The sequence below is a fragment of the Lepidochelys olivacea genome (assembly GCF_965140295.1).
Source record: "Lepidochelys olivacea isolate rLepOli2 genome assembly, chromosome: 6".
In the NCBI taxonomy this organism is placed as follows: Eukaryota; Metazoa; Chordata; order Testudines; family Cheloniidae; genus Lepidochelys; species Lepidochelys olivacea.
The window spans coordinates 36,688,111-36,714,421 of record NC_140416.1 but is presented as its reverse complement, the minus strand read 5'-3'; the positions used below and the strand labels follow the sequence as shown (position 1 = coordinate 36,714,421).

At 36.0% G+C, this 26,311-nt stretch overlaps 1 protein-coding gene across 1 annotated transcript in view; it reads right to left on the bottom strand.

Moving 5' to 3' along the window:
• The window catches only part of CSTF3 (cleavage stimulation factor subunit 3), a 77,268-nt gene that overhangs the window by 39,247 nt on the left and 11,710 nt on the right, over positions 1-26,311 (bottom strand). The window contains exons 2-3 of the mRNA XM_084630595.1: positions 23,271-23,372; positions 23,046-23,141 (exon numbers count right to left, since the gene is read on the bottom strand). Coding sequence (XP_084486721.1) covers positions 23,046-23,141; positions 23,271-23,372 — 198 coding nt within the window. The remainder of the gene's footprint in view (positions 1-23,045; positions 23,142-23,270; positions 23,373-26,311) is intronic.

The window sequence follows — 26,311 nt, the reverse complement described above, 5'->3', positions numbered from 1 at the left end:
AGTTATTTGGATGACAGATTTCAGAGTAACAGCCCTGTTAGTCTGTATTCACAAAAAGAAAAGGAGTACTTGTGGTTAGTACTTGGTTAGTCTCTAAGGTGCCATAAGTACTCCTTTTCTTTTTGGATGACAGAGTACACGTACAAAGTTTGTGAATGATAGCAAGCGGGGAGGGATTGTAACTGCTTTGGAGGACAAAAATAGTATTTAATATGTTCTTGACAAACTGGAGAAACAGTCAGAAATAAGCAGGATAAAATTCAATGAGGAGAAATGCAAAGTATTACACTTAGGAAGGAATAATGCATGGCACAGATACAATATGGGAAATGCCTGCCTAGGAAGGAGTACAGCAGAAAAGGATTTGGGAGTTATACAGGATCAAAAAATGAGTAAGAGTCAATAATGTAATACCATAGCGCAAAAAAAAAGGGGGGGGGGAAGAGAACCTCATTCTGGGCTGTATTAAGCAGAAATGTTGTAAGGAAGACACGAAAAGTAATTCTTCCATTCTACTCAGCACTGATAAGGCCTCAGCTGGAGTACTGTATCCAGTTCTGGGCATTACACTTCGAGAAAGATGTGGACAAACTGGAGAAGTCCAAATTTTAATAAAGGTCTAGGAAATATGACCTATGAAGAAAATTTGAAAAAAAATTGTGTTTAGTGTGGGGAAGAGAAGACTGAGGGGACAAATGATAACAGTTGTCATGTATTTAAATAGTTGTTAAAGAGGAGGGTGATAAACCATTCTCCTTAAACATTAAGGACAGGACAAGAAGTAATGGGCTTAAACTGCAGTAAGGGAGATTTATGTTAGACATTAGGAAAAACTTCCTGTTAGGGTAGTTAAGCACTGGAACAAAATTACCTAGGGAGATATAGAATTATTGGAGATTTTTAAGAACAGGTAACAGCCACCTGTCAGGGATGGTCTAGATGGTATTCAGTCTTGCCTCAGAGCAGGGGACAGGACAAGATGACCTACTGAAGTCCTTTCCAGTACATTTCCATTATATTACATGTAAGTAAATCATACTCTTGTTTAGTTTTCTTAGTCTTATGGATTTTTCCACTCTACTTTCCTTCTGTGGCTACAGTCCCATATAGTATCCCTTTCAAATACTATCATCAATAGAAAAGCCCAAATAAGCAGACTATGTGCCTTGAGAAATAAGGATTGCATGGTATTTTACAGATCTAATCAAGTACTAGACATATTTGTTGAATGAGGTTACCAAATGTTACAAAAGTTTGAAGATACAGTTGAATGATTAAATGAACACAGAACAAAGAATCACCAGGAAGATTATAGGAAAAGGCATGGTTAGAGACCAACTGGCATCTGACCAAATTAAGATCTTACTTCTTTTAAAGTGACATTTGAATCTAAACTAATTTAAGAGCAGGAAATAACCCAGAAAAGCACTAAATTACTTCCATCAACAATGGGCTTAACATCTCCCAGCTGACCGTAGCTAATCAGGAAGGAGAATGGTCCACACACATGAATGGTAGGACAGAGCTATGAAGTACTGTCATATCTCAAAGAGACAGCGTGTCAAATTTATCTGAAGACTATGCATTCACCCCCTCACATGCTGACACATACTTCAACAGGGCTGTCTTCTCACTAAGAAAAGAAAGGCCACCACAGTGAGCAATGGCTTAACTGGTAAAGGGCCACAAGCAGACCAGACTGAGGAAACCACCAAGATGTAGTTGTGCCAGACAATTCTTCACCCTCACTATAGTGGAAACGAGGAAGCCTCCTTGACTTCACACAGTATGCAAGTGCTTGATTGGACCAACAGTCTTTTACTAATATGCCACGGTTTGTTCCTTAAAGATTCATTTACTGCATATAAGCCAATGTGAAACAAGAATGGTGCAAAAAGAAAGGAAGGCTTAGGAGACATTTGGAGGATGGCATTGTACAGCAAATAACTACCACCTCTCTAGTTTACTGCAGGAATACTCCAAAGACAAGACAAACAGCTCCTAACACTGGGATGGAACGCAACTAAAAAGATCAATCTCCTAAAATTGACCATCAAAATTGGTCTGCTACACTAATACTTGAAGCAAAAAGCGAGACGTCAGATAAAAGGAAAAGAGGAATCACAATCTGGAATTCCAAGACTAACTCAAAGAGTTATTATTTTCTCTTATTAGAGAATGGGGCTTACATACAGATAGTGCCTTAACTCATTACACACTGTATAATGTTGCACTCGTAAGTTCATGGATGACAAAAGTAGTACTGCACTACATGGAAAGTACAGTAACTAAAGCAGAACTCAAGAATACTGAGCTGCATTATAGAAAGGATGGCCTTGTGGTTAAAGCAGTGGGATGCAGATCTGGCTTTGGTTCCCAGCTCGGCCATGGGCTTCCTGTGGAACCCTGAGCATGTCACTTAATCTCTTTGTCTCAGTTAGCCATTTATGAAATAGGGACAGTAATCCACCTCACAGAGTGCTGTGAGAACAAGTTGATGATTGTGACGTGTTCAGATACTACAGTGACGGGGCAACGTAAATACAGAGAAAGCCTCAGCTGATATGAAGTGATTTTTTTCTGCACATGTATCCTCTGGAATCCTAAAGCCAACTCCATCAAGGGCCAATCAGAAAACCAGGAACTTCTCCAGTGATGTCCACCACACTAACCAGAAAGTTTTCCCAATATTAGTGATTGGACAGTCATGTTTAATCTCAAGAAGTTGAAAATTACATAAGAAAACCTAATTTTCTACACCTGCAGTCTTTCAGAAACACAGAAAAACAGGTAGAGTTAATTATGGAATACAAAACTAGCATCCAACAAAGAATTAATGGTTTCAGACGAATTTTCATCATTTTTGAATTTTGCTGCTGAGTGTCTTCTCAATAATCAGTCGCCTCACATACTGCAGGTTGGATACTCAGGGTCTAATCCAAAGCCATGAAAGACAACAGAAGTCTTTCCATTGACTTCACTGGACTTTGGATAAGCCTCTCATAAGGCTGAATTCATGACTTTCGGAAGTTCTGTCCTGGAATTTACTGGAATAGTATTTACACTGCAATTGTAAATAGTGCAGCTACTCAGGGTGGATTTAAAATATGAAAAAACCTTCACAATTCAATTACAGGATATTCAAGTCCAGAACTGCTTCCTCCACTGAAAGCAGGAAGAAAAAAAAAAGGAAGACAAAGATCATTACAACTGTTTATACACAACCACCTGATGTGTAGGGAGGTTAAACTGAACCGTAAAGGGCAGCCCATGTTGAGAATTAGAACAAGTCATACTAATATCAATTAAGCAGAAGAAAAAGTAGAAAGACATGGTCAGAAGCAATAAGGCTATTATGGTAAATGTAATCTATTTTTTTTTTTAAAATTAGCTTGTTCTCTTCTTTTCAAGCTAGAAAAGAAGTTTGCATGGTTTGACAACACAGATAGTAGCACAGTACCATACCACTAATGCTTACATTACATGTCACAATGTATAGCTGGAGAATAGACTCCACGAGTTACTTTCAAACTAATAACTTGAGCACAACAGTACTTATCATTAGGAAGAGGGAGTAACAGTTTATTAGGCTCAAATTGACGGACATGAAAAGGGAAAATGAAGGGGCACTGTAAAGTAGTTTAGTCCAAAATTTAGGTTGAGGGATTATTTTTATTTTTGTAAACAAAACCTAAAAAGCCACAGATGTTTCACAAAACTAAAAAATAATTCAATCACTGATGCATGTACTTATTTGTATAAGTATCAGAAAATTAAAGTAAGGAAATGCACCTTTTATCTTTAGAAACATCCACACACAGTCCATTTAATATATGGAAAAGTTACATAATCAGTATTTTAAAAAGTTGTCAACACCATTTATATTTTGACAAACCTTCCTGTACTTTTAAATGCCCATTTTTTAAAAATATTTTTCTGTAAAGTTTCAATCCTGGAAACGTGTAAAAGTTTACTCAGGTAAAGAGTATCATTGGCTTTAATAAGGTTACTTATGTCAGTAAAATAACTCATGCATAAAAGGTTGGAGAACCAGATCACAAGACAGTTGGTTCTTATTTCCCAAGATTTTATTTACATTAGATTAATTTTTAAAACAAATTATCCAAAAGAGCTATTGTAAAAAAGCAGTTTTTTTAAATAAAAAAGTAGAAATGTTGAATTTAAATTCATAATTTTAATAGTTGTTGCAGAACCATCCATTCTCAGTGCCCAAGAGCCTAAATTTTGGGCCTAAACTAGCTAAACCACTTAGAGATTCAATTAATGATGACAAGTGTCCCAAAGTATCTACAATAAGGATACTGTTTACCATAAAAAGTCTTCAAAATCATCAATTCAATTACCCTTGTATTAAAACTAGTATTTAACCAGACTTTAATGTGTGGGAATACATAATCAATATTAGGATTAATGCACTTAAAGTGAATACAAGCTGGTAGAACAAAAGCTGATCTGGATCCAGGAAGCAGTATCCTGCATTTGTTTTTTAATGCACTATCAGTCCCATGGTAAGACTTTTAGCTCTCAAACAGGTTACTTGTCCCAAGGTACAGGCCAAAGGCACCAATCTTATTCTATATTGTATATGAATGAGAAGGGGTGGATAGAAGTTACAGGAGAAACTGGCATCCCACAATAATAGTTTACAAACCTTGCTGGGTTATACACCCTTGTTTCAGAACTAACATTAACCTAATGTTTTAATGGAGAAACACCTGGAAACTATAAGTCTACTGGCATAAAGCCTATATTCAGTGGATTACGTATCTATGATGTGTTCCATTTATCCAATATATATTGAAACTTAAGAGTTTAAGAGGAGGAAGGAGAGAGAAACTGCCTAAGTTTTCAACAAGTTTGGGTTGGAATTATTTTCCAGGATGCATGACAAGGTTTATTTTGCATTTACACTTTGGCCTATTCATTGGAAGTGGTGGGACAAGTTAAGTGCAACTCTAGTGCATCCAGTTTTCTATCCGTTTTTACTACACGTCACAACTGTAATTAGTCATACCTACATGACATGAAGTCACTTCTCAAAACAGGACTGGATGTACTGGTAAGCATTCTTCATGAAAGTTATGATCTTTTACAATTTTTTGTAGAGAAAATATACTAAAGACAATATTTCCCCTAAAATTGCTTCTTAAAAAGTTTTTTCCTCCCATCAAACATCTATTTTATAAAGAGGCAAGGGAAAAAAGAATGAAAAGAATAAGCTGAAGTACTTGGGTTAATTATCTTTTACACTACATATTTTATTGCTGTTTCTGGAGTATAAAACTATTAAACTAAAAACCCAAGCTTCATGAGGATCATATAACTTATTTTATGAAGTTTTTGAAGTTGTTTTCACATCCAAATCTATTTTCTTAGTTGCCGATTTAGGTCTGTATTTATTTGTTTAGCTATTATATGTAACAAACAAGAGAAATAATATATTTTATATATATACACACACACATATATATAGGCTGTGTTCTTATAAGTCATGCCTTAGAGCTTTTTTAATGAAAGCTACTTAAGTGACATTTCCACTGAGACTGTTTTCCAGTTTGACGTTGCAGTCTACTATCCCTTAAAAGATTTCAAAGTTACTCTCTATTCTAAACAATACAGGTCTACAGAATACAGAACTGAAGACCAAAAACACAGCAAGTCTACACTTAATTAAGGTGGCAAAAGTTTTATTATAGCAACAATGAAGAAAATCCATATTTGTTATATTTAAAAAAAATCAAGATAACTGAACAGTAATAAGTTTAAACAGTGATGAGAAAGCACAGACTCCAAATAAATTCTACTGAACCAGTCTCTACAGAAACAGATCCTACCCCTACAAAGCTCTACAGTTCAGACTATGAGGGTATAAACTATAGAGTTAATGCAAACTAGATATCTTTTTGTACACATTCGCAGGCTCCACACAGGGCAGTTACAGCATAGCATGCTTGTGTGCACTGCAATTCACATCACTGTCCTGAATTGCAGGGCCACATACACAATACTAAAGAATTAGACTGAGTTTTAGTCTTCTCAAGGTAAGATCCCAAACACCCTCTGAAGTCTTATCTATGTGAGAAAGTTGTACCTGTTTAAGTTAAGGTGTGAATTTAAACTGGCACAAATGCTTGAGTGGACACTTTACTTCAGTTTAAATGTCGTATATCTGTTTAGCTCAAGTCTAAACCAGATATTTCAGTTTAACTGACAAGTGTTCACTCAGGGGTTTGTACCAGTTTAAATTGGTTTTAATTCACACCTTAAACAGATACAACTTTCTCACATAGACAAGCCCTAACACTAAGCTATTAAAAATATATTCCTGGAATGGGCATAGGCTGAGAGAAATATTTTGGCAGGATGTTTGACTGTGTAGATATAATTCTGTCACCTTCGGTAGGCATGTGTATCATTTATTTTGTACTTTTGTGCTTGATGTATACTTTTATTCTTACACAATGATAAAGGAGCATATGTTCATTGATAACCAGAACCACCTTTTATTAAGTTGTAATACCACATCACCTAAATAACCTAGGTCTCTGAAAGTTTGAAGTGTACACATTCTTCATTTCCAGTAAACTTAGGTGGAGATATGGGGGTCTGCAGAAACTAAGTGTCTTGACTGTGAAACATCCCTCCTTTTCCAGTGGATCAATATATGGTTACAAGAATTTAAATGGCATAGGTTTGGAAGGACTCGTCATATTGCAGATTGCTCCTAGAGGTCTACCAAATGTTTCATGAAGAGGGAACTGAATACATGCGTGGCCTGTGACCCACATAAACCTCAGTCTACTGAGATTGCCTCATGGAGATAAGCTATGGGTTCAATGACTAGCTGTGGCTATTAGTCCCAATATCTATAGTTTGTTCTTTATTGAAACTTGTTTAATTTGGCAAATTCTTCTTACAAGGTTCACAATTTCATTGACTTGTGGGGAATAGAGAGAAGGCACTGAGGTAAGACATGTTCGTAAGGTCTCATTCCAATTGTCTCAGTAGGAGACAGTCAGTTAATTCTATTAAAGAGCTCCAGTGATTCCAGCACTCATTGGTGACATGGGCAAATCCTCAGATTCCTTCAAGAAATACTATTCTTAAGCTATTATCTTGCAGTGGAAAACACAAATTCCCATTTTCAGTCAGTATCCTGCTCTAACTGCTAATCACACAACCAGTCCAAAAGGCAAAACTGAATTGGTAGTTCTGTTCAGTTATCAGAGACATACAGTAATAGGAGTTTGATGTTGGGTTTTATTTTAAAATTATGTTTACTAGAATGCCCATTTGCTGCATTCATGCAGGAGTGAGGCTGTGGACTCAATTTGTTGGGATTTGTGGTTTGGTTGTTTTTGTTTTTTTTTTTTAAAAAACAAAGTATTGTGACTCTGCTTGACGATCCTGAGGACCCATGTGTATGAAATTAGGGGACTCAGAAGGAAGAAAGCCCATATCTTCCTCTGACAGGGAGATCATACAGGGCAGACAGAAGCAGGTTAATTATTTGATCCAGAAATTTGAGAAAAAAAATTAATTTTTTGCTGCTTTGAAGTTAAGGCATATTGCTGAGATCACATAGCACCCGAAGGGTGGGAGATGTTTTACAAGTACAAAGACTCAGTCCTTGCCAAAATTAGTACGCTGTTGGGGGATACTTGTTGTATTGGTTATAGCCTAAAGCCACTTGTTGTCCCCTGTTTTCTCAGAAGAGGAAAAGTAAGATTGACCGAAGGAAACAAAAACTGTACCATGTTCTTGAGACTGGCCTCCACGTTATCTCCAAAGGGAGTAATGGTGTCACAGAAGGTCCTCCAGCTACTATTGCTATACCTCTTGGTTGAAAGGACAAATTTAATGCCATGTGTGCCTACTGGATATTTTTCCACTGTCACATCGTGTAATACTCATACCTACTGCTAGACATTTCTAAAACTAAATCTATGAATATTTTGGAAGTCCACATATTTATTCTTTGAGGCACAAATGGGTGAACCACCTTCTGAAACTTAAACTATTTGCCCATGTGGGATTTATTGCACTCATGAACATCTAGATTCAAAGACGCATATCTTCCCAGCTATAACACTGCAATGCTTGTAATTGTGCTCCACGACCACTTAACTGTGCAAACTGTTACAAAAGCCATAGGCAAACTGTGAGGAGGATGGAAGAAGCCATAAGCATCTCTTGATCTGCAAAGCACTTGTATACCACCTATTTTGGAGACTGCAATAGTATTATACAGATTTTTAGCAGGCAGCTGAAGATGAGGTGGTCTGACATTACTATCCACGTAAAGGAACGTCACAAGGTTTAAATAATCTCAATGCTGAAATTCTGCTGGCATCTAATGCACAGTATCTAAAAAAAATATTTAAGCTCCTCAATCTGAGGTGTCAAGGGTGCCATTTCCCTACAGACGTAGGGTGTGTCAGAGGCCAGGCTCCTCTAGGTAACACTGTGGTGTAATCATCCCTTATTGTCCCATTTAATAGGTTCTGGTTCCTAAGGTAAGACAGATGGTAGGTTTATCACAGCAGGTGTTAGATCAATGCACTGATCACGGGACATCCAAGCCGCTTAATCTCCAAAGAGGTTCTTGCATTAGCTCAATAGCTCACTTTGCCAGAAGATGTGGTACATCCATCAGCGCACAACTGAAACATTTTGATGAAACAAAAAGGATCAAACTGCAGCTAGAACATGAGTCTGAGCTATCAGTGTCCAAAGTGTTCAAACTCATAACATCCAAGTCAACAGTAACGGCAGACTAGCTGAAAGGATACAGCAAATAGATCAGAACTTAGCCTGCCCTTTGAGAGAAATGGTGCCTCCAAGCCTAAAACAGCATTAAGCACCATCACAGTCACTCACAAAATGTTCTCAACACACCCAGATTCCAGGTCTGGCCATTATAATGGTGAAGCATCACTATGAAGGACTCTGATAGGACCTGCACTGAAGTGGATAGCACTGACGCAGAGGCTTAACCATCACAGAAAATTGTGTCTTGATAAGCTTGTATTTCTAGCATCTCCAGCCATATGGGCGAAGATGGAAGTATAGATGACCTAATTATGAAGCCAAGTAATCAGATTATTTTTTTTATGGCTCAAGCAAGATTCTTACCCAGTGAATCAATACAAACAGGCTTTTCCAAGAGCAATGAGAAAGTGTTACAGCAAAGCACTACAGCAGTCACAGACCGACCAGTGAACCACAGCAGGTAGATTGACCTTCCACTCAACCATTAACTGTATAAGAGAACAGTAATTGGTAGATTCATGACCACTGTTTAATTGATCAGAGCAATAGCCATCAACAGGAAGAGACGACAACTCATCTACATAAGAGCAAAGGCAGACAAATTAATTTCTAAGTGGGAAAAGTAGGAAAGTCTAAAATTTCTCCAAACACACATGAAACACTACCGTTTAAGTGTAGAAGTCAAAGAACATCAGTAAAAAACACTGAATTAGTATGTAGTACATGACCGGATGTTAATCAAAAAGCTATTTTCAAACAAACAATGAGATCTCTCTTATATGCACTGTAGTCTTCTGTGCTTTCCTCAGCACAGGAAAGAAGGAGGAGAGGGATTGGGTTGTTATTGAAGATTCACTTACCTGGATCTACCAACACTACAGCAAAAATATTTGTGCAGAATAAAAATTTTAGGCACTATATTTAGAATTGTAAAGATGTCTCATCTTTAATCAGCGAGTGTGCTATATCAGACTTGAAAAAAAAAGTGGCATATTGACATAACATTAATTCTAATTTATGGCCTTCTAGGGTCAAATCCTGTGTTCAGACACATTTTATGGCAGAAAACATAAATGAAGTTTTACATTTTAATGTAAGTAGCACATTCTATGCAGTTGTATCCCTATATTAACTTAATGATTGTTTTCCATTGATAACAACTGCTCTTCTTGTAGACATTCAGGAATATTTTCAGTTCTTTTCAGTCTACCCACTCCATCCATCCATATACTCCAGACTTAATATTATCAGGCTGAATTCTGAAGCTGACTCAAAGAAATAGGGTAGTGCCCCTTTCAGCATATGATTAATTTTTTTCCTTCTTAAAAGTCTTCTGACATTGTCCAATGTTCAGCAAAACTATTATTTTCAAGGTATTTGGACATTTAAAGATCTAGGTACTTAGTGAGATTTTTCAAAAACCCCTAATCTGCTTAGGTGCTTAACATGGCAGCTGAGGATCTAACCTGCTTAAGCACTTTTCAAAATCCCATTAGGCACTATTTGTACCTATAGATTCCTAAATAACTGAACACTTGACTCTAGATTCCCATCAGTTAAAGGCCAGCTCACACAAACTTTTCTGTTTTGGACTATAATATTAATGTATGTTCTTTAAAACTGTCTCCCAATAATTCTCATAATAAGGCTAAAATATTTATCAGGGAAGACAGAGGCTAAGTGATGTTCTGGATTTCCCACTCCTGGCCTAAAACTACACCTCAATGTAAAATCTGTCAATCTAATCTGTTAGGAACACTTTTCCCTTTTGGAATATGTAAAGCTGTCAATATTCTCAAAGTATACAGACTTGTAAAAAGTATTTTGCCCATTTTTAAAACAATTATGTTACTGAATCACCTATGTAAAATTCAGGAAAAGCAATCAACATACATCCAGGAGCAGGGAAGTTGTATGTGGAACTCCCACTTAGAAAACGCATCAGTACAGTAATTGTCTCTATACATATTCATTCATGGTGGTGCTCAGTTTTAAACCATATTAAGAAGCTACTAGGAGTGCACAACACTTTCAATTGGATAGAAATCCATTTATTTTAATTATCCTACCACCTAGGAGCTCTAGTCATGGACCAGAACCCCATTGTGCTCGGCACTGTGCAAACAGAACAAAAAGACGTTAGTTACCTGGTTTCTTCAGAAGAGTCAATGAAACCGTTGGACTTTTTATATCCCAAGATCCCCATGCCATATTAAAGAGAACTGCCAATTTATCATTTAAGAATTACAGATGCTTCTTTCAGACAGTATGAAAGGTTACTGGTGACTGTATAGTAGAACTAACTTACGATTGTAAAGGCAAATTTAATTCCAAAATGTGCTATGAAACAGTTAATGGGCCATATTGCACGTATTTTAGACTGCTGTTTATACTGCTAAATATGTATCTTCCTATATATGTAATAGGCCTGCTTCTGCCCTCACTAATACCACTCTCACCAGCATCTATGAAGTTGCATAGATATAAATGAGCAGTACGTTAAACAGAACCATGTTAACGTTGGTGGAAGAACTGTAACATTTGAATCTTGGGATTGGGGCAGAGAGTTATTGCATTTTAATTTCAAGCCTTGGCACTACATTATTAACTAAAAACATACAGGGAAATTCAGAGAAAAAAAATGAAGTTAAAAAATGTAGCCTCTACTGATAGATGCCTTTTTCGTTGGTGCTCAGAGAAGGATACTCTGCCCAAAAGCAGAACTGGTAAGAAAAGTTGCCTTCCAACACGATTTAACTGCAAAATCTCCACTTATCAAATCAATTTGGGAGAAACATGAACTCCAGAGTTAGAGCAGTTGCATTCATGCTTTCCGAAGACACTTATTACAGATTTCTCCAATTCTGCTTTTTCACAAAACATCTGCCAAGAATCAGTGATCTTGTAATAGGTGTTTGCACAAGACTTTAAACCTGCAGGCATCACCTTTTTACAAATGCAGTTACAGAAATGGGAAAACAGTTTTTCCTTACCTACTCAATTCCAAGAAGCACATTTATGTGACTAGAACACGTTGAAAGTTGTATACTATGCCCATACAAAAATGCAACTTTAAACGTGTAATTTTAAAATTACTACCATCTTCCTTCTACAATCTGGCTAGTTTCTATGTTATTTTAGTGAAAAAATTAGTAGGAACAAGTTTTTGTATGTTTGCCTAAATCAAACAAACAGCCATCTGTATTTTGGTGTGGGCCACCAAAATAATCTTCTCTGAAGAAGTGGATCCCAGGTGCCTATGCTGGTGACTATGCATAGCTGCAAATGTTTACAAGACTTTTACAAGGAACAGGACAAGTCATCCCTCACTAAACGTTGTTTGCCCATTCCAGTTAATTTTAGTATCTTATACTAATTTACTAGCATTAACTATTCTGTCACATCTCTATAATGCAGTCCCATTTTACAGACAGAAGCGAAGATGGAAAGGTTAAATAACTTGATAGAAGGCACAAAGGAAACCAAACTCAGAACCAGGATCACAACACAGGAGTTCTGTGGTCTTAGTCCCATATTTGGTCTTCTATCCCAGGTTGCTTTATGCTATTTACTTACACCTTCTTGTGATCAAAGATCACACTGTCTGGTCAGCAGAGAAGGCAGATATAATAGAGGCACCCAGCAAGGAGGTAACTTGCAATAGTTGTAGCAACAGTAGTAGCCACTAGACAGTACCCCTTCTGCTCCTTAGAAAAACCCTGAATTGACCTGTGGGTCTGACAAACCCATAACGGAAGGCCAGGCTAGAACAACTGTAAGGTGGTGAAAGGGAAACACTGAATAACCCATGATCTTTACAGGGGTGGAAGACAGAAAAAAAATCAGCAAAACTTTCAGTGCTGGCTATACATTTAGATTTGAAGATCTGTTGCTAAAGGAAAAGGGCAAGGAACTATTTTTTAAATGAAAATGAAGTTAGTCCTGATATTTCTCAGCCCCCCAAAATCCTAATATATGGCATGCGTCTCAGGTGCCAACACTGGCTCTAAACTCACAATCCTGTGGTACAGTCCAGGGACTACACCTTGGCTAGGAATCCTGGCACCTTCCCCTTTCTCAGCAGCTAATGGTAGGGGCTAGGCAACATGAGGGTGTTGCTCTTCAAGTACACTAGGACCCATCCCTCCAAATCAACAAAAGCTGTTCATAGGTTGCTTATGTTTTTCAAACTCTGCCTGTGACCATGTAAAATATGAAAATTCACATTTTACAAGAATGCAGTCTGGATGACAGAGTAAGACAATCTAGTTCAGTCATTCCTTGCTTTGTATTCAGTCCTTTCCCTACATGCTCTTGAGTTGTATATCATGTTAGTAGACTATTAATTTTAGCCACTGGGGTGTATAAAAGAAAAATGAATGTAAAATGTGTCTCAAATTTTTTATAAGCGTATTACATGTAAAACCACCTGGATGGTGTAGTGCATATACAAGTTTTATCCCAGAGAGGCCATGATTAGATGTATTTGGTCCAGCCCCCACTCCAGAAACACACACAAATGGAACTAATCTAAGGTTTAAGGTTACAGGTTCGGTTGAAAGTTCTCATAAAAACCTTTTCCAAATGTTGGGACTAAAAAACCTATCATGGTATATTTTCACATTTTTTTTTGTTTCAAATCATTTGTAAGATCCAACTAAGAGTAGCAAAAAAAAAAATATCTAGATGAGTTATCAGAATAATCAGGATTAAACTTTTATTTTGTCCATTTAAATCCATATATGTCTCCATATCCAGTAAATGGATTTACCAACACAGAAATCCAAAAAGATTCCTTAAGACTCCACAGAGGTAGCAGTTCTTTTTGCAGGGTAGGGGCCAATGGAAGGTTTTAATTTTTTAACCATACATACCCACAGCATATGCACGCACACACACACACCACTTAACCAGAAACTGAACTAAACTTTGGGTATTATGTACAAAAAATGGGAAAAAAAGTTCAACTCCTATTGGCTTCTTTAGGTATAAAGACAACCTTAATCCCCACCCCCACCCCCCTCTACTCAGGAAATATAGGGAGGACCCTGTTTACCTTAGAAGTATTAGAAATGTCACTTCTTCACTGTGTTTTTGCTCAACTATGTCTTAAATAGCTATCACAGCCCTTAATTGAAAGGACAGGGATGCTGAATCTTTAACAGCAAATAACTATTCTAGAAGTAGTTTGAGTTAAATAGGTATTTACAAAATAGAAGTTAAGATGCCTGAATAAAAGCCACTTCCTCTTGTAGATTTCACTTGCACAATTTATCTGACAAACATATGCTTTCCAGGCACCCACTGTGCATTCCAAAATGGACACTGTGGGCAAGATCTAATTTTTCTATTCAAAAATTAAGCAAAATTGTTTTTGAAAAATAAAAATTTAAGTAAGGCATAACCCTACTTTTTCCAAATCATCTTTAAATTTAGTTTGCTCAAAAACTTCCATGTTCCTTGTGTAGAAGAAAGTAAATCACGTTTTTCACTGCTGCTCTAGAGTCTGTCGACAACTGTATAGGAGAAACCTAACTCTCTCAGATGAGGATAATTCATTCCCTGCACTCCACTGACTCTGGCAGATACTACCCATGTAATGCTTATTCACAACAAGTCTGTTGGTTTTGGAGGAAAGTAAGGGGAAGATGTGCAAGGAGATGGGAGAAACAGAAAGGAAGCTGTGTTTGTGCCTTGCCTTTGGTAAAACAGGGAAAAGTTATTTTCCTCCAAACCAAAGAGTAGTAAAGAAAAATCTAAATTTTATTTTGAGAGTCACTGAAAGCATCCCTTTCAAGCAAGTAAGGGCCCAATCCTACAAATACTTAAGCACATGCTTAACTTTATGCATGTAAGTAGTCCTATTGAGCTCAATGAGATTACTCATCTGCATAAAGATAAGTACACATTTATGTACTGGCAGGATTACATCCTTATACACATCCTCCAACAATTTTTAGGAACCATTAGTGACCCAGTCTCATTCTACAGAACTGTTGATTTTGTACAGTAATAAGAGAGTGACAGAACTTCATGAGTTTGAAATCTTGTACTTCTAGAAGAGAGACCTGAGTAAAGTTGTCCAAAACATAAAAGTGTGAGTAAACAGACGAACTACAAAACCAGTTAGCAACATGAAGCCTCTCACTTAAACCTAACAAACTAACCCTTCACACTAATGTATCTTAATATATATAAAAATATTACTACAACAGATGAACTGGTGTCAAAGTCTCAGACTGTCTTTTACTATGAATTTTGTACAAGGGTTTAGGTGAGAACCTTATTTACCAGCATTTTGTAACTGAAGTTACTCCCCACACCAATGAATGGAATTTTCTTTAAGTGAAGCAAAATGTGTTCCTCTAATAAACTAGATTTCCACATTAAAATTCTCCTGTTTTCCATCTCATGGACTAATAGGAGATATGAGGGAACTGATGAGAGACTGAATTGCACCAAATTAGGAAGCTCATTGTGTGAAGAGATACTGCTTATTTAAGCTACTTAGAATCTACATCAAATGGGAAGCAAAAAAATGCAGATGTTCAACAAGTCACGACACTTAACACTTAAGATGTGTAATTTATTCAGAGGATCAGTTTGGGATTATTCACAATAAAACTGTCAGCCTAATGCAGATGGCTTGCAGGTGCTCAAATATAAGTTTGTTGACAATACACTTGACCAAATTTCTGATGGCACAAGCAGCCATATTGCACTCAAAGTGTGTCCATACTTACAAAAAGTTAGCTAATTTGATCAGAGAAACAAAAGCACTATAAGCCCCAATCCAATTACCATAATGTAAATATTTACAAATAGATTGAGATAAGATCACTGAATTTTGCAAGAAATTTACAAAATATAATCAGCTTTCATAAACACAAACTATGTTGATACATATAAAGATGTTTGCTTGCTTTTTGTATATAAATGTGTACACAATCACTGCACACATACGTTGCCATTTCTTCTCATGTAGGAGTTGCCTATATATATATATATATATATATATTTTTAAAGGAAGTCTGACAAACATTATGTTTTTAATCTCATAATAGTATAACAAATGTTTTATCATCAACTACCTGATACATCACCGCAAACTTTTTACAAGCTGGCGGTCACTGGACACGGGACATCATGTGGCACAAAGATTGGCAAAGCTTACTGGAGCTAGGAAAAAGATTCTGATGTTCAATTTTAAACAAGCATAGTCATATCCTACAATGAATGCCATAACTGAATACAGTAAATCACATGACTGGTCATAAGTTACTGGCAGAGAGAGGCCACTGTGTTCCCTTCAACAGGTAATTCACAGTCCGCAAGGATTTGAGATATAAGAAAACTTGCACTATTCTAGTATGTAATGGGGCTATTACCTACATATTTTTAGCACGACAGGTGTGCAAAGAAATAGTAATGATATACAGTAAGTTTCTGGAAGTAGTCCAAGGAGTAGAGAGAGATTTGACTAGCTGATAACTGGAGTGAGGTACAAAAATGAGGGCAAAGACAAAATAAGAAGAAAGCTGGCTATAGTGGTCCCTTTGGTCCAGGTTCAAGTCAACAGACCCACCCATAAACACTGCAGGGCAGAGAAAGTTCTATACTATACTGAAAGTCTGTTGCAAATGGGAGCAGAAAGAGGCTTAACTTGTCCTAACTACAGAAAAGTCAGAAGTAGTATTAGCACATTGATGTATCAAAAAAGTAGTATAATGGCTAAACTTTTCACTGTCTACACAATGAGAGGTTTCAGAGTAGCAGCCGTGTTAGTCTGTATCTGCAAAAAGAAAAGGAGGACTTGTGGCACCTTAGAGACCAACAAAATTTATTTGAGCATGAGCTTTTGTGAGCTACAGCTCGATGCATCCAATGAAGTGAGCTGTAGCTCACGAAAGCTCATGCTCAAATAAATTTGTTAGTCTCTAAGGTGCCACAAGTCCTCCTTTTCTTTTTACTGTCTACATAAATTCTGTAAGGGGGTCTTAGAAGCTTTTGGAAATTGTACCCAGTGAGGAAAGCTAAATGCTATGTTTTTCCTATTAAAATCAGAATAGAAAGATGAAGCTAATGGAGGTGTAACATTTCTACTGTAGTATGTTCGGTTCTAATTGATCTAGAATGTAGATATCTTTAGGAACAGTGTTCAGCTAGCCAACCCTTATGAAGGGAACATTTCCACTGCCACACCAAGTGGAAAGAATACGGTTAAGAGAAGAGCGAATAACCCATTTCTTCATGTGAAAATGACAACATACTACAAAAGAAAGCCATAGTGATTCTTTGATCATATCTTGTCCTTTCACCATTAATATTAGAAATCTTGTCTATCCCCTTTTTCATTATTAAAATTTGTTCAATGAACAGTTATGTAGTAATTGGTATTTATGGAAGGCAGATAAATACATAGTCTTCCACTTCAATATTGTGTATCTATTTTAAGTCAGAAACATTTTATCAGTTATGGTTGTGTGGAAAAGTATTTCTGATACTTCACAACTAAACATGTTCTGTTCACTTTGTAAATTGCACACCCTTATATTTACATATTGGGCAGAAGGGACAGGAGACGGACAAATTGCATTTGATTTCTAGTACAAGTCTACAATAATCACACAGACATAGAACAACATTTATTAACAAGAAAGGAACAAGTCCGTAAGAATAAGAAAAGATCACAAGTAGTACAGTTGTAAAGATTAAAAGCTTAGGACAGAAGTTTCCAACGTTTAGGATGGGCAGAAACTCTGTACAACATACTCTCTCAGCAACAAAAGTTGACCAAGAAAAATGCTTAGGTAACTGGAGCAGCAAGTTTTATATGGGTATATTTTTCAATTACTATAAGAGTGTTTACATAAATTTATCAAACAGTAGTTATGTCTAATTCAGGTAAGGTGTTGCCAATAAAGGAATATCAGTAGTGGAGAAGTCTACTTTGACTTTAGGTCACATCAGCTTCATCCTGACAGAAATTAGTTCAATTTTCCAAACAGGACACTGATTTTGAAAGTTTGTATTCACAATTTCCCTCTCCAGCCCCAAATCAAAGTATTAGGAATAAGAAAATACTGTCAAGCAGAAAAAACATTTTAAACAAAACCAATCATTTTTCTAAATGATTTTATTAAAGTTACATTTTTTAAATGTACAAATATATTGAAATGATACATTCTGGCTAGTGTTCACACCAAACTAAATTACACGAGTTAAAGATACTCATGTATATGTTTATGTGGAAATGCAAAAGGCGTCAATCCTAGCCTTTTGTTATATAGTTCAAGCCCTCTTCCTTCTCCCATCTTCCCATAAAAAGAGTTCTTGTACCACATCTCTTGCTATTAAACTACATATAAAATAAACTATGTTCATATTAAAATTACAAATATTTCTATTCTATTTATAAAAAGTTTTTTTTCTTTAGTGCAAGCAATTACACGCAATTCAAACTTGAGAAATTTATAACAGTGAAAATACATGAACAGCTGAAATACCTTACAAGCACATGGACTAGCTTTGCATTTATTAGTTTCTGGGTTTTTTTACGTGTTTGTCGGAACTGTATTGTGGTTGTGATTTTTAAATATCTTGTTATAGCAAACTTTTTGACCTCTCCCAACAGCAGAAAGAATGAACAAGGAGATACTGAAATAAACCCATGAAAGAATGAAGTTAGCATGGTGTAAACTTGCCCAGAGCATCCAAGGACTATAGCACAGGATCCTAAAATCTTTCAAAGATACCATTTCAAGTGTCAGAATTAGAATGAGAGTAATACTACTTCTCTAAAATATTGTAAGTATAGATATTTCTAACGAATTGATTAAAAGGATTTTCTGCAGATCCATTTTTCCATGGGAAACTAGGAATGCAGGGAAATTTCTGAAAATTAAAAGGTAACTACACGTTTCATACAAGTGTTCACTGCTGTACTGTTCAAACATTTATGATACTGCCAACCATGTAAATTCTTCAAGTGTCTCAAAAAGATAATTAAACTAATTCTAAAAATAACGATCTACAAATAAGTGGGTCATCTAGCCGTCTGGATCAAAATCAGAGATCATGGATATATATTATGCATTAGGTTTCATGGGCCCACATGGTGTACTTCATCAGAACATACATATTTTGCACATCTATAGCACCTCATTGTTCTATAAACAAGCCTCACAACAACCCTGTGAGGTAGGTATCCCCACTTTACTGGCAGGAAAGAGTTTAAATAACTTACCCAAGATGGCACACCAAGTCAGCTGGGCAGAAATAGAATCCAGATCACTGAACTATTAATTTAGGATGTATAGCATATGTGGATGTTTGAGACTTGTAACGTGCTCCCTTAAAACTGTAAACAGAGGCATTTTTGTGGATTTATGCAAGCAGGTTGGTGGGAGTGGCCTTTTTGCCAAAAAAGGCATCAAGGGGGATAACCAACTATTTTAATGTTAAGCAACTGGAAAAAGATAAATTTCTCATCACTACAGTGGCTATTACTGTGCCATATAAATAATTTTCAAAAAAGATACAGTATATATTAGCAAGTGCCTTTTTCTCAACTTGCTACAAAACAGGTTGTAGAGGATAGCCTACATAAAACCCCTAAACAAAACCGTATGGTCACAGACCGTAAGTGGTTCAACACCACCGCCTGATAAACTGCTTTTGCAGATGGAGTTATTTCTTCTATTGCTAATAACTGCCCCTCCCCTTCAGTCCCACACCCAACCGTTTCTTGAAGTCACTGCAGAAATAGGAACCAAGGTGAAAAGCAGGCTGTTTTCACTGCTAAAGGTTTATATTTTTGTGTAGTAGTAGTTTTGTCTCCCATCAGTGAAGGGAATCAGAGAGGAAGTGTACTCAACTCAGATTAAGTCCAAACCTATGTTCAGATTCATTCACACACTACAAAGTCAGTAGTTTTCATAAAAGCCCACAGCAGCGTTCAACATACCAAAAAATGGTATTGTGAAGTATCCAATTTACTGCAGCACATTTATTTTCAAATTTTCTGGCAATAAATGTTACCATAGGTAAGTGATGAAAACTGCTTCATATAATATGCTACTATAGTCCACCAGAGAACACACTTGAACACAAAATGACAGGACAGCACTGCAAAAACAAGTAATACTGAAGTTAATAAAGGTAAATATTTTAGTAGGATTTATAGCTCTCTCCAAAAATTACAAGACAGAGAAAAATGAAGTAGGGGAGAAAAGGATTTGTCAATCACACAGTCTCACATTTGTCTATCACACTAAAATATCAATGCTGAAGACTAATTTGAATTGCTTTCTACTCAAAGGTATAAAAAGTGACATAAAAGAGGTCAATTCCTGAAATCAGCTAACGGGAGCTTTAAAAATTCTTAATATTTAAGACAGCTGAATTTTCATAAAGAAAATAGCTGAATATAGCTATTCCACACTAACGCTAACAGGTCCCAGAGGGTATAATCTTCACACTAACTTATTTCCCTATGCAATACACAACACTTAAATATTTGGTTCCTAAGTTTTTTCCTATATCATTCTGTCAAACTCTTAAGAGAAAGACTTTCTCTACTGCTAAAAGTGAGAAAGCAAGAGAAAATTATTTGTCACCCTCTTTGCTTCTCTGTGATGTATAAAAGATAACAATGAAAACTGTGTTTTAATTTGAGATGAAAAAAATCTGTTTGTGTTTTCACATTAGAAATTCAGGTCTGGTCTTCCAGAAAAAATGCAGGTTATGGATGACTGAACAATTAGTAGGTTTAGGATTTAAAATACCATGGGAATGCAGCTCATTAAGAACTCCTCTTGATGAAGTTTCAACATGCCCACCCGCTTCTGGTCAGGGCTGTGGAATTCCCTATTCACATTTCTGGATCATTCAAGAAAAGCCTCCACCAAGGTAAGAAGACTAAATTTGATATGTCTGATATGTCTAAAGCAATAAACAAAGCAGAAAGGGTTTCAGATAAACCCTTTCAGGGTTTTCTTTGTACAATATAAAGCAACAAGAAAAGAATCCACAAATCAATTCTTCTAGCCCCTATCTCAGGTCACCTTTAAAATGAGTTTGTGTCAGTGTTAATTTAGGTTCAACTACATTGTTAGAAACATGTATAATTTTGCAGTTACTTTTTGAAGCTGTCTGTTCATAGCATACATGATGCAGTTTAAAGCAACATTTTGGCAGTATTGCCAAGTAATCCAATTTGTATGTTGATTCTTGTCAATGAAGTCAGAAGGGAAAAGAAAAAGAAGCAAATTAACTTATTACACTGAAGTCTACACATTAGCAGATAGAATTGTTCAGGTAGAAATGAACAATGCAGGTTTTTCACTTATATCATTAACTATATAGGTTAGTGCAGAGAAAGTTACGAGAAGAGAATAGGTTCAAATTTAAAATCAAAATTTTGTTTTAAAAAAATTAACTTTGATTTAAGAGAAATCAAGCTTAAAATGTAACATGCTCAAGACACCTCTGTCAAAATACTAAACCACATTTGTTTTTCTTCATCTTTTTGAAAGACTTAATTCTATCCTCCATTTATCCTACAGGTCAAGAGTAATTAAAATCTCTATATTCATAGCTATAGTTAACTCAATGCAGACTCATTCCCTCCCAAGTTATTATATAGTATGTTACTGAAATATCACCAGAGAGGTAGCTGTATCCTAAATTGTTTACGCTACAATAGTATTTGTGCTTATATATACACTACTAACGTGTTCACTAGTTAAAAGGTACGGCATTAAATAAATAGCAAGAGTATTTCTGTCAGGCCACTTCTGCAGAAGATCCAATACAGAAGTGGCTTGAGGCGTCTTGCTTTAATACAAAAATGGCTCCTGGTGACCCAAAAAGCAGCACAGATCAGGTCTCATTCATCTCTTAAGTCAGGGGCATCTCCAGTGAATGATAACAGTGCTAAATAGGCACTAATGATCCCAGAGAGCGAGTTCTGATGATGAAGTCCTGAGGCTATGGTCTTGATCCTGCAACTTAGATCTGCATGGTTGCAGAGGATGGACTTAGTTGCAAGATCTAACCTTAAGACTGGATAGGAGATACCCACACATGAATGTATTAGAGTACACACACCCACACATGTCCTATCAGCTGATACCTCACTAACTTCTACATATGATTGAAACAGTGCCAATTATAGGATATGTAAACAGAGTGAATATTGGAATTTATGTTACATATTTTACACGTAAGTATAAGCAGTAATTCAAGTACAGTATGCAAGATTTTCAGTTACAACGGACTCATTAGTTTTATTGCATTACCTTTAAAACGTTTATCTAGTGTCGCAGCTAATCTGGACACAATTTATATGAAATAGTAAGGATTAAGCGATGTGGTTTGCCACTCAGATTCCTACTCACCAATCTGCAGACATTTATTTGTTCTGAGGTTAAACTAGCTCATTTATCACCTGAGGAACAGCAATTCCCTGCATTAGAGGAGTTTAATAAAAGACTTGTCTATATTTATCAAAATTTATAGCTTAAGAATGCCAGTGAAAATCATGTGTATCAGGATAAACTATCAATTACCTACAGAAAGTTAAAAAAAATATAATCAAAATACCCATACAAATAATTTCATGGCATGGCATGAAATAAAGACTGTTTGGATTGATCTTTGGGCTTAGCCAACTGGAACAAAAAACAGCTACTATTTATACATATAAAAATAGTTATGTAAGTTAGTTGGACTTTTGATAGTTTAGTCAATATTTATGGATTAACTATGCATTTTCAAGACATTTCACATCAGAAATAATCTTCCTTCCCACACCCTCCCTGGAAAAGACTATTTCAGAGACACTCAAAATATCCTAGGAAGCAAAAATATTAAAGATTCAAACATTCACAGAAAGTAATTCAAATCAGTTTGTACATATGAGCAAAAAAATGAGCTCTAAATAAATGACACAGGAGGCAATAAATTGACACGACAAGTAAATAAAAGGCTAAAGCACTCCAACACCATTGAAACGGTTTTAATGTTGTTGCAATTCCATAATGCAACAATCATCAGCTCATAAAAAGACCCAAATACTCGAGAATTCATTTTAATTGCTCTTTTGCACCTATTTTACAAAATAAAGGCAAGATATCTTTAAAATCCTCCTTTACCTGGATTTATGTGCCTAACTTCAGTTATGTTTATCATAGAATGTAAACGTAAATTCCTATTAAGTGTTATATAAGAAAGAATGTTAAAATATTAACCTCTGCTTCAATGTACAGTTTCCAGAATCTGCCAGAACTGGGGAACTGGGCAACAAGGCGTTCATAGGTCTTCCGTGCTTTGTCTATAGGTTGATTCTAAAAAATTGAAAACCAACAAACAGCATTTACAATATTATGATTTATGTAAATGTTTATATTGACTTCCAGAATCACATAGCGTGAGTGGACCCATAGATAAGGAAATGTAATCCTATGTCACTAAACCTGTGCCTCTCGAATGAGAATGCTCCAAGCGTCAAGGTCATATGGATTCTCTTCTAATTTCTTTTCAGCCTTCTTCACTTTTTCTGGAACATATTCAGCAGCCTAGAAAAAAAAAAAAAAAAAAACAAAGTAGGAGCATAAGTGCCTGTAAGAGTCTGAAGAGTCCAATACTACCTACAGCATAAGTTTAATGTCTTTTGAAAATACAGCATTTCACATCTTGGAATTTCTGATCTCCGCTGTTACACTGAAACAACTGAAGTAAAATGATTATTTTAATGAAAAGCAAGTTTTCCTACAGAAACATTAAAATGTATTTCCCAACTTCCCAATGGCAAACTTCAAAATTTGATGGCTCACTGCCCAAACAAGAAGTTAAATAAATAATATGATAGTGTAAGGCTATGTCTACACTGCGCACCTTACAACAGCACAGCTGTGCTGCTGCACCCGTGTCATTGTAAGGTGTGCTGTGTAGCCACTCTATCCCTAAGAGTACCACCTTCAAAGAGGGGTGGTAGCTTCATCGCCAGGAGCACAGCTCCTGTCAACAATGCACTGTCCACACCTGCGCTTTTCGTTGTTAAAAACTTTTGTCCTTCAGAAGGGTGTTTTTTCACACTCCTGAGTGACAAAAGTGGCAAAGTCCATAAGCTTGCTAAAATATGTTCTGTATTTGTAATTCTATTTAACTGATTTATTATGGTTCTTAAAATGCAAAAGAACATGAATTTGAAGTTTAATTATTTTTACGATACAACTTAAGTGCCAAAAAATAGTTAACTAAATTAACCTTGCAAAAAATACATGGTCATACTGCACATCCTGCAATTTTCCTCTTAGCAAGTTCAGTACCAAACTTTCAAATTGTCATACCTATGTTAAGTCAAAGCCATTAAACAAACCAACTTCTGTGAGGACCACTGTTATGTTAAACTACAAATTCAGCTGATTTTGAGGCTGCTTTGTTCAAACAAGTGTGTTTAGAAGTTATTTCTTTTAACAGTAGGTAAGGTTCTCACCAGCACCACTTTTCAGTAACACGAAACAGGTGAAGTGATTTGCTCACATTTTCCAAAAACGGTTCAATTTCAGTCAGAAACAAAATAAGGAAACTTTCAGCCTAAGCACTGGATGTTTCAGTAAGTTATGTCTGTGGGAAAAAAGGGGTTATGATAAACTGTTTTTCAACCATAACTATTACTAAAAACTTGGTATTCTGTTATTTTTTTTCAAAATTTAAGTGTAACGACATGTTTTACAGCCTCAAGTACACAATACTAGTATATTTAAATACTTGACAACCATTAGCTTGCTAAGAGTTGTAGCACTAGACAACAGCGCTAGAAAAACTTGAAAGAACAAATGGGGATTTCCATTCTGAAGTTTACTTGGCATTAGATGGTTTAAAAAAATACAGACCTGCACAACCTAGGATTACAATGAAAAGAAAATAGGTAGCACACAACACTTGGTTACGGAAGAGCAGCAGCTATCAGCACTTCATACCATCATTCAAACTTACAAAAGCAGATGATGACAAAGCAGCTAAGAAGCACAAATACTGACAATACATTGAACACTAAATGTTGTTTTAGTGTAAGTCAGCCAATTTCCATCCCCGTCACAGAGCTTGTCTACATCATGGGAAATGTGTTCTATGGAAGTGTGGTTTCTAAGGCACACGACACTCTACCACACTGATTGGTCTGTGTGGACCCTGCTGGTGTGCACCAAAGATTTTTTTAGTGCATTTTAATGTTAGAATTGTTTCAACAACACTACCATAAAGCACACCAGCAGGGTCTGCATGAACCAATTAATGCACAACATGTTAGTGTGCTTTAGAAAGCACACCCCCTTAAAAGTGCATTACCCCACTGAAGTCTCATTATTCCAAGAATATAAATCCAGTGAAATAATGACCCCCTTGGAAGACCATATTCTGAGGCCTGGAAAGGAACAAGAACTACTGCTAGGATAATTTGCATGAGATTTTAAAAGCCTCAAGGAAATACAAAATTCTCAAAAAAATTGTTTTAATTAGAAATCCAAAAAAACAACACACTTTATATGTGCAACAAGGCTGAGTTAATGCCAGTGCAGGAACCGTAGCTTTTTAGTTTCATTGTTTTTTTTTGTTTGTTTGTTTTTTTTTACTGTGCATTTCAAACATATATTAAGGTTCCTACGACCACATGATAGCTTCAAAAAGATGCATTTTGAAGTGTTTTTATTCATTCAGTGCTACCAAGTTTCATAATGCCACTTACATATTAACGATATATAACGTCTGAAATTCTTTTACTATATGAGCAAAATTTGATTTTCATTAAAACTCTATGGAGTACCAAAAACAAAGAAAATGTCAGGGAAGACATACTGACACCAGGAAGAAGGGACAGTAGAGAAGAGAGAAGTCAGTGGTAGATAGTGCTGCCATCTCTACATACAGATCTTTAATGTGAGTCTTCCCCAACATTAACCTGCTCCAAATTCACAGCAATTCATTCTGGGACACAATCACCATAAGAGCCCAAAACAGAACTAAAACATACCTAAAATGGTTAGTATCATGAAGCAAAACCATTTTAGTAGATAGTTTTTAAAAATTATTTGACTACAGGTGATGGAAAACAGGAGGTGTTTATAAATCTAATTTGTCACATCCCTACTCTTTCAGAGTTCTGACTTACAGTGCAGCGTATTTACTGGGAATCATAAAGTTTCTATTTAAGTCACCACTTAATTAGCTTGCTTTGTGCTTTTAAATTTAAAGTTCAGTTTTACAGCACTTCCAAATGGACTCCTTCTGAGAAAATATACACAAAGTTTGTTTCTTGTATTTGGAATTTACAATGAAGTCACAAACTTCACCAAAGCTTAGGCCACAGACACCTGTTTTTTGCCTTAGTGAAGTTATGAAACAACATGATAGGAATACAATTTGCTCCTGGCAAGTACTGTTTGCTTAGATCACACTATTGTTAATTTAAACCAAGTAAAATTTGTTAGTCTGACTGTGCTATACAAGCACAAAA